The 16489-nt window shown below is 36.0% G+C and overlaps 1 protein-coding gene across 1 annotated transcript in view; it reads right to left on the reverse strand.

Moving 5' to 3' along the window:
* The window catches only part of LOC128660625 (epidermal growth factor receptor), a 374881-nt gene that overhangs the window by 13210 nt on the left and 345182 nt on the right, over positions 1–16489 (reverse strand). Inside the window, exon 15 of the mRNA XM_053714556.1 lies at positions 80–237. Coding sequence (XP_053570531.1) covers positions 80–237 — 158 coding nt within the window. The remainder of the gene's footprint in view (positions 1–79; positions 238–16489) is intronic.

Consider the following 16489-nt stretch of genomic DNA (forward strand, 5'->3'; position numbering starts at 1 on the left):
AAGTTTACCATCTTTTGAAGTTTGATGGGACACTTTTAATATCAGTTAATCATTTTTAAAGTATATTTTTTTTACTCACCCTAATTTGCACTCAGGATGGCACAGCTGACACTTGTTATCTTCATCAGGATACTTCCAGATCATTCTGTCATTATCCCCCTTGTATCCAGCGGGACATTTCTGCACACAATATGGTCCATCTTTATAGTTGAGACACCTCATACAATCATCTGGGCCCTGAACAAAACAAAAAAATAATGGCACAGACATAAGAACCAGCTAAATGAACGGGGACCCCCAAGCGCCTACCAACCGGAGGCAAAGGGATATAAATAAGTGTAGCAGTGTGTACAATAAAACCTAATTTATTGCCTATACATATAAAAACTTAATACATACAGTTCATACAATACATGGATCCATGGAAAATTACAATAAATTACAATACATGCAGACTGATAAAACAAATGGTCAAAGTAAAAACAATGGTAAGTTCAAGGAATATAATAAGCCTCCTAAGTATGAAGTGCAGTGGAATTCAGTGATATACAACGATGTGAACAAATGGTGTATACATATAAAAATGTAAAAACATAAAAATGTAAAAATATAAAAATGAAAATACAAAATGTCAATCAATTCCAAATTAAATGTCAATCAATCCTACACGTGGTGTAAAAAATTAGTGAAAAAATGTAGATTCAAGACTAATGAAAATCCAAAAATAATGAAAAGATTGTAGATGCAAAAATAAGTGAATAAGTCAAACTATAGTCACCCAGATCCTGTGGGATCGAATAGTGGTTGTAAGTGTCCAAAAATACTGTGATGTGGTGAAGATGTGAAGATGGAGGAAGTGCTGGGCCCACCGAGAGTGAACCAAATTTTCAAACAGAGAAATGGTGTCCACCTAAAAAACAAAAACAAATATGGTGCAGATACCTTCAAATAAGTGTTTACCTAAATGAAATGGAGCTTACCAATATCAGTCGATGCATTTCGGCCTTGCTCTAGGCCTTTATCAAGACTGATTTGTTTAGGGATTATGCACCCTTATAAAGGGTGTTATGACCAATGGGTGTCTGAGGAATTTTGCGCCAAAAATAGGCTCCGCCCACTTCCTGTGTGTCATGAGTGTGGGCAGTGTTCCTATTCAGATGTCTGATGGGTATGGGCAAACTTTTGTACTTATAAAGAATATTTGTATTTGTAAAAAATATTCAAAGAAGTTGCCTCTGGTGTATAAATAGATAGATATAGTATATCTATAAAGAATGATGTGTTTAAAAATGATGTTTCAAATATATTATCAAATACATAGTATCACTTCCGGTGGTGAAGGTCTGTGATGTCATATCCTGTTTATGAGATCTCTGAGTTGTAATCTAGTATTTATTAGCTGGATCAATGTGCTACTTAAGGCAGATTTTTGAAATAACTGCAGAGAATAAAGTGTGTACAGTCCGAAAACATAACGTATAAAATCTGAAGACATAACCAAAATTTAAAATTTAAAATTTAGAATCACTTCTGATTAGCTATGTCAATGTTTACCTATCGTAAGGTGTCTTAGTCACTTCCGGTTGCAGCAAAACATAATGCTATTTTCGGTAAAGAACGTAATGTTCTTTCTGGTGAAAACCATTGTCTGGGGCTTGTGGTGAACCTTATGTATATCAATAAGGAAGAATTGATCATTTAAGGATATGTTAGATTAATAGCGTATCCGAAATGGTCTTAAGGAGAGTCACTTCCGGTTTGCAGCAGTGTAATGGCGCTTCCGGTTGAGACAGCGTGACAATGGTTACTTCCGGTTGGGCCATGCAATAGATATCCCTATCTGTCTCAACCAAGGGAACTCTAAAAAATTATTGGTACAATACAAAGGTCACTTAACAACGAGATATAGAAGGAACCATGAATAAAGGCATAAATACATAAGTCCAACATTATTGTATTGTTATGTTCATAGAAAGGATGGCATCATTTCCAGTTCTGGAAATAGACATATTCCTAATTATTGGAAATGAGATAATTTCTAAATAGGTGAGAAATTCTTCCTCGAATCGTATGTATGCAGATCTCAGTATTACCTATGTTCTTAGTACAATATATACAAATATACGACAATTGCTGAATCCAAACAGTGGAGCCAACCATTATACCACAATAAACTTACAAGGGGGGGGGGGATTTCCGATTCTATATCTTATGTGATGTAGATATCGGTTAATATGACCTAGGCTGTGACGTCACTTTCAGTGATATGTCAAATCTGACATTACTGGTTACAATAATAATAAGTAAAATATTAATGACATTTAAATTAGTGTCATACCTACATTTAAAGTATATGGCTGAGAGCAAATTATGCCAATGCCTATATATATGGCTCATGACATCACACCATAGATCGCCAACTCTATTGGTGGTTAGTGAATCAAGGTGATGGATTATGTATTAGGGGAGACGTAGAACAATAGTGATTCGGTGGAATTTCCAAGAAGATGTTATTGTGGTATTGCAAAGGACCAATCTAAAGGGCTATTATAAGGGTGCTTACATGAATGTCTATGTGTGTCCAAGGTTGTATGGTGATGGAAGGGGATTAGTTTCTTCTTTAAGGGAGAAAGATTGGGTATATGTACATCTTGATGGTGGTATCAAAGAGGTTGTACTACCTTTTTGTTTTTGTTCTTAGAGAGAGGATGACCATATTACCAAAAGACTAGACGGCTTGACGTGGCTCAAAAAGAGAAGATTTAATAGATATGGGAACATACCACATGACATGTTTAGCCTTTGAGCTTTGGCTTTAAAACTATGGTATTAGTTTGCATGTAAACCATTAGTGTAAACATGAACTTGGTGTCTATAACAAGTAACTATAACGAGTCAGATTTTGTCACAGATCTATCCTAGACCTAGTATACAAATGTTTTGGATATACAGATATTAAGACATTATGTCATTTTAAAAAGGTGGGAGAAGTCATCTTTATTATTAAGTCCCTTAGGGTGGAGACAGTCCAGAGTGAAAATCCATTTGGATTCTGTGATTAGTAATTTCTTCTCAAAGTTACCTCCTCTCCATCCTTTAATGACCTTTTGGATACCCATAAAGGTTAAATCTTTGATGTTCCCATTATGTTTCAATGTAAAATGTTTATAGAGAGATGTTTCCATATTGCATTTTTCAATTAACAACAGATGTTCGCGTATTCTGTCCCTTAGGGGTCTCGTCGTTTGGCCCACATATTGTAGGCCGCACGGACATTGTAACATATATACAATCCCTTTGTCTTGACAACGTATCATGTCGTGAATCTTATGAGTTACCCCTGTGTTATGGCATTTAAATGTTTGTGATTTTAATCCACATTTGCATGCCTTACAGGACAGACAAGGAAAAAAAACTTTAATGTTCTTTCCAAAGACATCTTTCAGTCTGCCTGGATCTTTCTTACATATACTCGGTGCGATCTTATTTCTTAAATTTTTGGTTTTTCTGTATATGAATTTTGGTCTAGAAGGTAGTTTCTCACCGATTAGGTCATCTTCCTTTAGGAGTGCCCAATGTTTATTGAAGATTTTCTCAATAATATCTCTGTTTTGACTGTATTCCATAATCATTGGGATATCTAGAAGATCATTACTTTCTTCCTTTGATTTTATTTTGTATTTAGTTAAATCGGTACGTTTCATCTTGTCTATTTCTGATATTTCTTTATCCAACAGCTCTTCGGTGTATTCTCTCTCTAGGAATTTTTATTTAATTATCTGAGATTGTTCTTCCCATTTCACATGTGTTGAGCAGTTCTTTCTCATCCTCAGCAGTTGTCCTCAGCAGTTGTTGGGAAGAACAATCTCAGATAAGCTCAAAGGCTAAACATGTCATGTGGTATGTTCCCATATCTATTAAATATCCTCTTTTTGAGCCACGTCAAGCCGTCTAGTCTTTTGGTAATATGGTCATCCTCTCTCAAAGAACAAAAACAAAAAGGTAGTACAACCTCTTTGATACCACCATCAAGATGTACATATACCCAATCTTTCTCCCTTAAAGAAGAAACTAATCCCCTTCCATCACCATACAACCTTGGACACACATAGACATTCATGTAAGCACCCTTATAATAGCCCTTTAGATTGGTCCTTTGCAATACCACAATAACATCTTCTTGGAAATTCCACCGAATCACCATTGTTCTACGTCTCCCCTAATACATAATCCATCACCTTGATTCACTAACCACCAATAGAGTTGGCGATCTATGGTGTGATGTCATGAGCCATATATATAGGCATTGGCATAATTTGCTCTCAGCCATATACTTTAAATTTAGGTATGACACTAATTTAAATGTCATTAATATTTTACTTATTATTATTGTAACCAGTAATGTCAGATTTGACATATCACTGAAAGTGACGTCACAGCCTAGGTCATATTAACCGATATCTACATCACATAAGATATAGAATCGGAAATCCCCCCCCTTGTAAGTTTATTGTGGTATAATGGTTGGCTCCACTGTTTGGATTCAGCAATTGTCGTATATTTGTATATATTGTACTAAGAACATAGGTAATACTGAGATCTGCATACATACGATTCGAGGAAGAATTTCTCACCTATTTAGAAATTATCTCATTTCCAATAATTAGGAATATGTCTATTTCCAGAACTGGAAATGATGCCATCCTTTCTATGAACATAACAATACAATAATGTTGGACTTATGTATTTATGCCTTTATTCATGGTTCCTTCTATATCTCGTTGTTAAGTGACCTTTGTATTGTACCAATAATTTTTTAGAGTTCCCTTGGTTGAGACAGATAGGGATATCTATTGCATGGCCCAACCGGAAGTAACCATTGTCACGCTGTCTCAACCGGAAGCGCCATTACACTGCTGCAAGCCGGAAGTGACTCTCCTTAAGACCATTTCGGATACGCTATTAATCTAACATATCCTTAAATGATCAATTCTTCCTTATTGATATACATAAGGTTCACCACAAGCCCCAGACAATGGTTTTCACCAGAAAGAACATTACGTTCTTTACCGAAAATAGCATTATGTTTTGCTGCAACCAGAAGTGACTAAGACACCTTACGATAGGTAAACATTGACATAGCTAATCAGAAGTGATTCTAAATTTTAAATTTTAAATTTTGGTTATGTCTTCAGATTTTATACGTTATGTTTTCGGACTGTACACACTTTATTCTCTGCAGTTATTTCAAAAATCTGCCTTAAGTAGCACATTGATCCAGCTAATAAATACTAGATTACAACTCAGAGATCTCATAAACAGGATATGACATCACAGACCGTCACCACCGGAAGTGATACTATGTATTTGATAATATATTTGAAACATCATTTTTAAACACATCATTCTTTATAGATATACTATATCTATCTATTTATACACCAGAGGCAACTTCTTTGAATATTTTTTACAAATACAAATATTCTTTATAAGTACAAAAGTTTGCCCATACCCATCAGACATCTGAATAGGAACACTGCCCACACTCATGACACACAGGAAGTGGGCAGAGCCTATTTTTGGCGCAAAATTCCTCAGACACCCATTGGTCATAACACCCTTTATAAGGGTGCATAATCCCTAAACAAATCAGTCTTGATAAAGGCCTAGAGCAAGGCCGAAACGCGTCGACTGATATTGGTAAGCTCCATTTCATTTAGGTAAACACTTATTTGAAGGTATCTGCACCATATTTGTTTTTGTTTTTTAGGTGGACACCATTTCTCTGTTTGAAAATTTGGTTCACTCTCGGTGGGCCCAGCACTTCCTCCATCTTCACATCTTCACCACATCACAGTATTTTTGGACACTTACAACCACTATTCGATCCCACAGGATCTGGGTGACTATAGTTTGACTTATTCACTTATTTTTGCATCTACAATCTTTTCATTATTTTTGGATTTTCATTAGTCTTGAATCTACATTTTTTCACTAATTTTTTACACCACGTGTAGGATTGATTGACATTTAATTTGGAATTGATTGACATTTTGTATTTTCATTTTTATATTTTTATATTTTTACATTTTTATGTTTTTACATTTTTATATGTATACACCATTTGTTCACATCGTTGTATATCACTGAATTCCACTGCACTTCATACTTAGGAGGCTTATTATATTCCTTGAACTTACCATTGTTTTTACTTTGACCATTTGTTTTATCAGTCTGCATGTATTGTAATTTATTGTAATTTTCCATGGATCCATGTATTGTATGAACTGTATGTATTAAGTTTTTATATGTATAGGCAATAAATTAGGTTTTATTGTACACACTGCTACACTTATTTATATCCCTTTGCCTCCGGTTGGTAGGCGCTTGGGGGTCCCCGTTCATTTAGCTGATTTCTATTGGTGGTTACTAGGTATCACCCCCCTCAAGCCCATAGGGAACAGAGTAGGCGCTTGTCCACATCCCATACAGACATAAGAACCACCTTAACAGTCTGTTACACACTAAATTGCTCACATAATAGACTGCTGGAAGGGGGTGCTCTGAAAAACTCATGTTGGCTATTGCTTGAGCGCTAAGTGGATGGTTTACTAAACCTCTGTCATTGTAGTTCTTTACTTATATACTACAGTGTTAAATTAACATGTATGTTAAAAATACTGCACACAAATACACACATACATAAAACACAAACATATATTAAAGGTATATATATATATATATATATATATATATATACACATACATTTCAGTCCTTCTCAGTCCAGCACCTTGTCACAAAGCATATCCCTTTAAGTCACTGATAAAAATAATAATAAACCTTTATTTTACATTAATTATATTTAAATATAACAGAAATACATTATTATAATATATATGTGATGTTTTGTTATGCATATTTCCAAGTGTTAACACTGTGAGGGATACTTATCAAGCTGTCAACTGTGCTGCATTCGCCCGCACCAATACGCTCGCCTAACATCGCCTAACATCGTGGCCGCGGACCTGAATACGTTCTCCATAGTTAACAAAAAAGCTGTCAAAAAGCCGCGCACCAAGTATGGGGCGATGAGCAGCGGACTGTTGTTAACTGATAGTCATCCATCTTGCTGCTATTCGGCTTTTTCACAGCTTTATTTGTATACTGTCCCTAAACACCGCCACTATACTAAACTGTTTTACCCCTATCCCGCTGCAACTAAATAAAGTTATTAACCCCTAAACCGCCACTCCCAGAGCCCACCGCCATTCTAATAAACTTATTAACCCTTATTCCTCCGCTCCCGGAGCCCACCGCCACCTACATTATTTTATTACCCCCTAATCTGCCACCCCCTACACCGCCGCCACCTACATTATACTTATTAACCCCTAATCTGCCAACCCCTATACCGTCGCCACCTACATTATGTTATTAACCCCTAATCTGATGCCCCCTACACCGCCGCCACCTACATTATGTTATTAACCCATAATCTGCTGTCCCCTACACCACCGCCACCTACATTATGTTATTAACCCCTATCCCGCCGCTCCCGGAGCCCCCACAGCTAAATAGCTATTAACCTCTAAACTGTCAGCCCCCCACATCGCCATAAACTAAATTAACCTATTAACCCCTAAACCTAACAACCCGCTAACTTTATATTAAATATTAACTCATCCCCATCTTATAATCAATTTAAACATACATTTAAAATTACATTAAACTATATTAAATTAATAATTAACGTACCCTATTATACTGAAATTACATTAAACTATATTAAATTAATAATTAACCTACCCTAACTATTATACTAAAATTACATTAAACTATATTAATTAATAATTAACCTACCCTAACTATTATACTAAAATTACATTAAACTATATTAAATTAATAATTAGCCCCCCACATCGCCTTAAACTAAATTAACCTATTAACCCCTAAACCTAACAACCCGCTAACTTTATATTAAATATTAACTCATCCCCATCTTATAATCAATTTAAACATACATTTAAAATTACATTAAACTATATTAAATTAATAATTAACCTACCCTATTATACTAAAATTACATTAAACTATATTAAATTAATAATTAATCTAACCTAACTTTTATAATAAAATTACATCAGACTACAAATTAAATTAACTGTATTATATATTTAAACACCGAACCCTACTCAAATAATTTAAATCTACACTAAAAACTAAGTTACAAAAAATAACAAACACTAAGTTACACAAAAAAATAAACACTAAGTTACAAAAAATAAAAAAGAAATGATCAAAGATTTAAACTAATTACACCTAATCTAAGGGCCCTATGAAAATAAAAAAGCCCCCCAAAATAAAAAAAAACCCTAACCGACAATAAGCTACAAATAGCCCTTAAAAGGGCCTTTTGCAGGGCATTGCCCCAAAGAAATCAGCTCTTTTACCTGTAAAAAAAATACAAACAACCCACACCAACAGTAAAACCCACCACCCACACAACCAAACCCCCAAATAAAACCCTAACTAAAAAAACCTAAGCTCCCCATTGCCCTGAAAAGGGCATTTAGATGGGCATTGCCCTTAAAAGGGCATTTAGCTCTATTGCACCCAAACCCTAATCTAAAAATAAAACCCACCCAATAAACCCTTAAAAAATCCTAACAATAACCCCTGAAGATCGACTTACAGTTTTGAAGATCCGACATACATCCTCCAAGAAGCCAGCAGAAGTCCTCATCGAAGGCGGGAGAAGTCTTCATCCAAGCGGCCGAAGTCTTCATCCAAGCCTGCAGAAGTCTTCACCCAGACAGCATCTTCTATCTTCATCCATCCGGCACGGAGAGGCTCCATCTTCAAGACATCCGACGCGAAGCATCCTCTTCCATCGACGTCTTATTCCCGAATGAAGGTTCCTTTAAATGACGTCATCCAAGATGGCGCCCCTTAGATTCCGATTGGCTGATAGAATTCTATCAGCCAATCAGAATTAAGGTTAAAAAAATCCTATTGGCTGTTGCAATCAGCCAATTGGATTGAGCTTTCATCCTATTGGCTGATCCAATCAGCCAATAGGATTGAGCTTGCATTCTATTGGTGGATAGGATTTTTTCAACCTTAATTTCAATTGGCTGATAGAATTCTATCAGCCAATCGGAATCTAAGGGACGCCATCTTGGATGACGTTATTTAAAGGAACCTTCATTCGGGAAGAAGACGTTGATGGAAGAGGATGCTCCGTGTCGGATGTCTTGAAGATGGAGCCGTCTGGGTGAAGACTTCTGCGGCCTTGGATGAAGACTTCGGCCACTTAGATGAAGACTTCTCCCGGCTTCGATGAGGACTTCTGCCTGCTTCTTGGAGGATGGATGTCAGCTCTTCAAAACTGTAAGTCGATCTTCAGGGGTTAGTGTTAGGATTTTTTAAGGGTTTATTGGGCGGGTTTTATTTTTAGATTAGGGTTTGGGTGTAATAGAGCTAAATGCCCTTTTAAGGCAATGTCCATCCAAATACCCTTTTCAGGGCAATGGGAAGCTTATGTTTTTTTAGTTAGGGTTTTATTTGGGGGGGGGTTGGTTGTGTGGGTGGTGGGTTTTACTGTTGGGGGGTATTTGTATTTTTTATTTACAGGTAAAAGAGCTGATTTCTTTGGGGCAATGCCCCGTAAAAGGCCCTTTTTAAGGGCTATTTGTAGTTTATTGTAGGTTAGGGTTTTTTTATTTGGGGGGGGCTTTTTTATTTTCATAGGGCCCTTAGATTAGGTGTAATTAGTTTAAATCTTTGATCATTTCTTTTTTATTTTTTGGAATTTAGTGTTTATTTTTTTGTGTAACTTAGTGTTTGTTATTTTTTTGTAACTTAGTTGTTAGTTTTTTGTAATTTAGTAATTTTATATAGTAGATTTAAATTATTTGAGTAGGGTTAGTTTTCTAAATATATAATATAGTTAATTTAATTTGTAGTTTGATGTAATTGTAGTATAAAAGTTAGGTTAGATTAATTATTAATTTAATATAGTTTAATGTAATTTTATTATAATAGTTAGGGTAGATTAATTATTAATTTAATGTAGTTTAATGTAATTTTATTATAATAGTTAGGGTAGATTAATTATTTATTTAATGTAGTTTAATGTTATTTTATTATAATAGGGTAGATTAATTATTAATTTAATGTAGTTTAATGTAATTTTATTATAATAGTTAGGGTAAAATAATTATTAATTTAATGTAGTTTAATGTAATTTTAAAGGTAAGTTTAAATTGATTATAAGATAGGGATGAGTTAATATTTAATATAAAGTTAGCGGGTTGTTAGGTTTAGGGGTTAATAACTTAATTTAGTTGCGGTGGGCTCTGGGAGCGGCGGGTTAGGGGTTAATAACTTTACGTAGGTGGCGGCGGTGTAGGGGGCAGCAGATTAGGGGTTAATAAGTATAATGTAGGTAGCGGCGGTGTCAGGGCAGCAGATTAGGGGTTAATAAGTATAATGTAGGTGGCGGCGGTGTCGGGTGGCAGATTAGGGGTGTTTAGACTCGGGGTACATGTTAGGGTGTTAGGTGTAAACGTAACTTTATTCTCCCATAGGAATCAATGGGATATCGGGCAGCAGCGAACATAAGCTTTTGCTGCTTTCAGACTCCCATTGATTCCTATTGCTGGGTATGCTGGGCCGGAATAGAGGCGAGCGTACCTGGTAGAAATTTGATAACTTACAAAAGTAGTCAGATAGTGCTGAATTTGCATTCGGAACATCTGTAGTGACGTAAGCATCGATCTGTGTCGGACTGAGACCGGCGGATCGTATGTTACGTCACAAAATTCTACTTTTGCCGGTCTGTAGGCTTTGATAACTAAGGGGAATCAAGCTCTCCACAATTACGCTGCGGAATTCCAGCGTATTTGCGGTTGACGGCTTGATAAATAGTCCTCTGTGACTCCATTTATCAAGGGCCAGGTGGATGAGGTTAGCTATAATGAAACAAATACTTTAGCCTCAGAGAAGAGCATAATATTGAGGTTATTTCCCACCTCTCTCTAATCATGGGTGCGACCATTTTGAAATCTAACTCTCACTGCATTCCAGTGTAGACTTGTTTGCACATGTGCAACAACTCCCTTTCAGATACCTGCAGTGTAACCTAGGTTCCAAAATGGCAGCATGAGAGGGGAATGCATGAAATGTATTTAGTGTTTAATGTATTTTTCTTCCTCTTTCCTTCCTTTTTTTATTAAGAATTTTAGTTGGCGGTTTGTTAAAGGGACTTGAAACCCATCATTTTTCTTTCATGGTTCAGATAGACCATACAGTTTAAAAAAAGTTTAAAGTTTCCAAGTTACTTCAATAATCAAATTTAGGTCCAGATTACAACTGGCGGCCTTCAGGGGCTTATATATACCTCTGTGATTACCTTGTAAACACTTGAAAATATGCATAACAAAACCTCAAAAAGGTACAAGCCTCTGCGGACTGCCCCCTTGTTTCAGTTCTTTTGACAGAGTTGCATTTTAGCCAATCAGTGCCCTCTCATAAGTATCTCCACGGTTTGAGCACAATGTTATCTATATGGCCCACATGAACTAATGCCTTCTAGTTGTGAAAAACTGTCAAATACATTGAGATAATAAGCGGCCTTCAAGTGCTTAGAAATTAGCAACCAATCCTATTGGCTGATGCAATCAAGGTAGGGTGATCTTCAAGGGGTTAGTGTTAGGTTTTATTAAGGGGGTATTGGGTGGGTTTTATAGTAGGGTTGGGTGTGTGGGTGGTGGGTTTTAATGTTGGGGGGAGGTATTGCACTTTTTTTAAAGGTAAAAGAGCTGATTACTTTGGGGCAATGCTCAGCAAAAGGCCCTTTTAAGGGCTATTGGTAGTTTAGTATAGGGTAGGGCTTTTTATTATTTTGGGGGGCTTTTTTATTTATTTATTTAGGGGGATTAGATTAGGTGTAATTAGTTTAAAAAACTTGCAATTATTTTATTATTTTCTGTAATTTAGTGGGGAGGTTTTTTCGTACTTTAGATAATTTTTAAAATTGTATTTAATTGTATTTAGTTTAGGTAATTAATTTAATTATAGTGTAGTGTTAGGTGTAATTGTAACTTAGGTTAGGATTTATTTTACAGATAAATTTGAATTTATTTTAACTAGGTAGCTATTAAATAGTTAATAACTATTTAATAACTATTGTACCTAGTTAAAATAGATACAATGTAACTATTAGTTATATTGTAGCTATCTTATAGTTTATTTTATAGGTAAGTATTTAGTTTTAAATAGGAATTATTTAGTTAATGAAAGTAATATTTATTTAGATATATTTAAATTATATTTAAGTTAGGGGGGTTAAGTTTAGGGTTTGACTTAGGTTTAGGGGTTAATATATTTAATATAGTGGCGGCAACGCTGGGGGCGGCAGATTAGGGGTTAATAAATGTAGTTTGGTTGCGGCGATATTGGGGGCGGCAGATTAGGGGTTAATAATATAATGCAGGTGTCGGCGATGTCGGGGGCGGCGGATTAGGGGTTAATAAGTGTAAAATTGGGGGTGTCTCAGGGACTCAGGGTTCATGTTAGGGTGTTAGGTGTAGACATAAAAGTATTTTCCCCATAGGAATCAATCGGGCTGCGTTAAGAGCTGAACGCTGCTTTTTTGCAGGTGTTAGGTTTTTTTTCAGCTGGCTCTCCCCCATTGATTCCTATGGGGAAATCGTGCACGAGCACGTTTTGCCAGCTCACCGCTACCATAAGCAGCGCTGGTATTGAGGTGAGATGTGGAGCAAAATTTTGCTCTCCGCTCACTTTTCTGCGGCTAATGCCAAGTGTCTAAAAACCCGTAATACCAGCGTTGTCTGTAGGTGAGCGGTGAGGGAAAACTGCTCGTTAGCACCGCACCCCTGTTAACGCAAAACTCGTAATCTAGGTGTAAGTTTAAAAAACTAAGTTTACATTAATCTAAAATTACAAAAAATAAAAAGTCTAACATTACAGAAAATAAACCAAATTATCAAAAATAACAAAATTAAACCTAATCCCTATGAAAATAAAAAAGCCCCCCCAAAATAAAAACACCCCTAATATAAACTAAACTACCAATAGCCCATAAAAGGACCTTTTGTAGGGCATTGCCCTAAGCTAAACAGCTTTTACATTTAAAAATACTAAGTCCCCCCTAAAAGTAAAAACCCCCACCCACCAAACCCCCCAAAATGAAAAAACTAACACTAAAAAGACCTAAGCTACCCATTGACCCTAACGGGGCATTTGTATGGGCATTGACCTTAAAAGGGCATTCAGCTCTTTTACAAGCCCATTAAAACCCTAATCTTAAAAAAAAAAAAAATCCTAAATCTACCCCCCAAATAGGTACTCACCATTCCTGAAATCCGGCAGAGACCTTCTTCCAGGCGGTGAAGTCTTCTTGGAGGCAGAAATATCTTCTTCCAGCGCAGTGACCTTTTCTATCTTCATCCAGTACCCAGCTGGCACAGAGCGGAAGTGACCGCAGAACAGAAGAGCAGCGACCGCGGAGCCATCGAGCATGGAGATCCTCTTAGTACGATTGTCCCGCATACTGAAGATGGAATGCAAGGTATCTGTTTAAATATGGGGCACCTTGCATTCCTATTGGCTGAAAAATTAAAATCAGCCAATAGAATTAGAGCTACTGAAATCTTCTGAATTTAACAATTTTCGCCGCGTAGTCCTTGCGCTGAATATGTGATACCGACTTGCGACGCTTTTCTGGGAGTAAAAGTAGCGGGCAACAGGTGAAATATACGTGCCGCATTTATATGCGCCACCGTATATGTGATAGTAATATCCGATTAAAAACTGAAGCCGCATGTGTAATCTCGCCCCCAGCATTTAAGCATAATTCTATCTAGCATTTAATTTGTGTTAAAAAAGCCCCTGCTGACTCTCTGAGAAGGTGTGGTGTTTAAATACTGGTGCACAGTTCCTCGCAGCATATCTGTGTATGTTTTTGTAAAACAATAATTAATTTTACTAGAAGCATTTTTGCTACTGGAAGTATATTGCAAAAATGCTTCTATTTAAAAATGAAGTGCACCATGTACATTTAAATTTTGACTTTTCTAGCCCTTTAAAATAAAGCAATTTTAAAAGACAAAAACTTAAAAACTGTAAATCTGTATTTGTAAAATGAAAATGTTGAACTGATTGTGGTCAAAATGTGTTCAACTGGCACTTTAAAAAGATTAAAAATCCTACACAATTGTTTGAAAAGGTGTTTTCTTATTGATAGGAATGTTGGTGTTGACTTGTTTCCATACCATTTATAGGGAGGGATCTCATGTCATAAATGCATTAGAAAAATGTAAAATAAATGGGTTATCAATCATATTTTCAAAGGATTGTAAGAGGCTAATTTAGTATGGCAGCTTTAATTTTGTCTATTGGAAAGAGTGCGCCAAAAAAGCTTACTACACCTGTGAAGTACACATTATCATGTAACTTGACATTAAGACAATAAATATGTATTCAATGTACAAAGAATGGTTTATTAACTAAATATCAATGTTAAAAGAATTATATCTAGATATGTAGACAATATTGCCGAACATACATTAACAATTATGCATAAAAATGTAAATGAAAATAGAAATAAAAATACCTAAATATACACCTCTTGGTATTGATTTACCTTATTAAAATATATTGCGTATTCAAAAGTTGCGTCTCTCATAAAGAGTGGATCCACAATATATACATAAAAATCATAAAATATTTAGGTAGAACTTTAAATTCGCAATCTAAAAATATACCGCTTATTTATATTGAGAACATCTAATGAGAATTGTATCACAATGTTACAATTGGGACAAGTGAATTATATGACTACCCCTTTTGTGTTATTTGGATCCTCATCTAATATTCCCAAGTCACTTTTGAAAGGGAAAAAAAGTCTTTAAAATGATTAATTATTTCTTAACTTGTATTCAATTGAAGTGGTAGCGTTTCAATAAAATGTTATGTCCCAATAGCCACTGGTATTCTACTCACCAAAATCCAAAAGCGCTTATGTTATATTTTGCATTCTCCAACCTCACCCCTTCTCGTGTACCCCTTTTTCTCAGTATCGGCGTTTATGTTGCCACTTCCAGGTTCACTGACGTAGTGGTCACATGTCTGGTTTTTTATCCAATCGGGAGGTCATATTCTCGGTATAGATAGTAGAAACTTTGGTATCCGAATTGTTCAAAATTTTTTTGGTCGAAGTCTTTATAGCAGCATAATCAACAATGTTTCACTCAGAGCGCTCATGAGCCTTGTGTATTACCAGACAAAGAAAAGTGAAGATTCATCGTCGAATCCTTCTCTAGTTTAACAGCAAGTTCCTTCTCTTTCAGTGCAATACAGGGCAATTCATCAACATGTTTCAGCTAAACAGCTTTTTTCAAGATGAACCTGTGATTGCACTTCCCCTTAATTTATAGTCCTTGGTTAAAGGGGCAGTGTTATCATCCCTTTTGTTTAAAGGGGCAGTCTGATTAACACATTTTTCTTAAAAAAAAACCTTCTATAGTTAAAAATATCTAGATTGCAAATCTTCCTTCAAAATATAAAATGCATATTAGTTCTAAGTTTATATAAACCATGTTCATGCTAAAAAGGCAATATAATATCTAAACATGAAAATACTCAAAATAAACATATAAAAATCAATATATTGATATGGTACATGGGTTAATCCAAAAAATGGATAACATATCTATCAATACCACATATATTTCAAACAAGTATATTTAAATTTAAATAAAAGGATTTAAATCTAATTCAGCATTGAGACCAAAAGGTTCTAGTGTTTTAAAATCAAAGATTAATTCTGCTTCTGCCCTTAAAGCTGATTTAATTTTTCTAATACCCCAATATTGAAAACCTTTAGGCCTAGATTTGGAGTTTGGCGGTAGATGGGCTGTTAACGCTACGCGGGCTTTTTTCTGGCCGCACCATAAAATTAACTCTGGTATCGAGAGTTCAAAAAAATGCTGCGTTAGGCTCCAAAAAAGGAGCGTAGAGCATTTTTACCGCAAATGCAACTCTCGATACCAGAGTTGCTTACGGACGCGGCCAGCCTCAAAAACGTGCTCGTGCACGATTCTCCCATAGGAAACAATGGGGCTGTTTGAGCTGAAAAAAAACCTAACACCTGCAAAAAAGCAGCGTTCAGCTCCTAACGCAGCCCCATTGTTATCTATAGGGAAACACTTCCTACGTCTGCACCTAACACTCTAACATGTACCCCGAGTCTAAACACCCCTACCCTTACACTTATTAACCCCTAATCTGCCGCCCCCGCTATCGCTGACCCCTGCATTATATTATTAACCCCTAATCTTCCGCTCCGTAAACCGCCGCAACTTACATTATCCCTATGTACCCCTAATCTGCTGCCCCTAACACCGCCGACCCCTATATTATATTTATTAACCCCTAACCTGCCCCCCCCAGAACGTCGCCGCC

Source organism: Bombina bombina, chromosome 5 (assembly GCF_027579735.1).
Source record: "Bombina bombina isolate aBomBom1 chromosome 5, aBomBom1.pri, whole genome shotgun sequence".
NCBI lineage: Eukaryota > Metazoa > Chordata > Amphibia > Anura > Bombinatoridae > Bombina > Bombina bombina.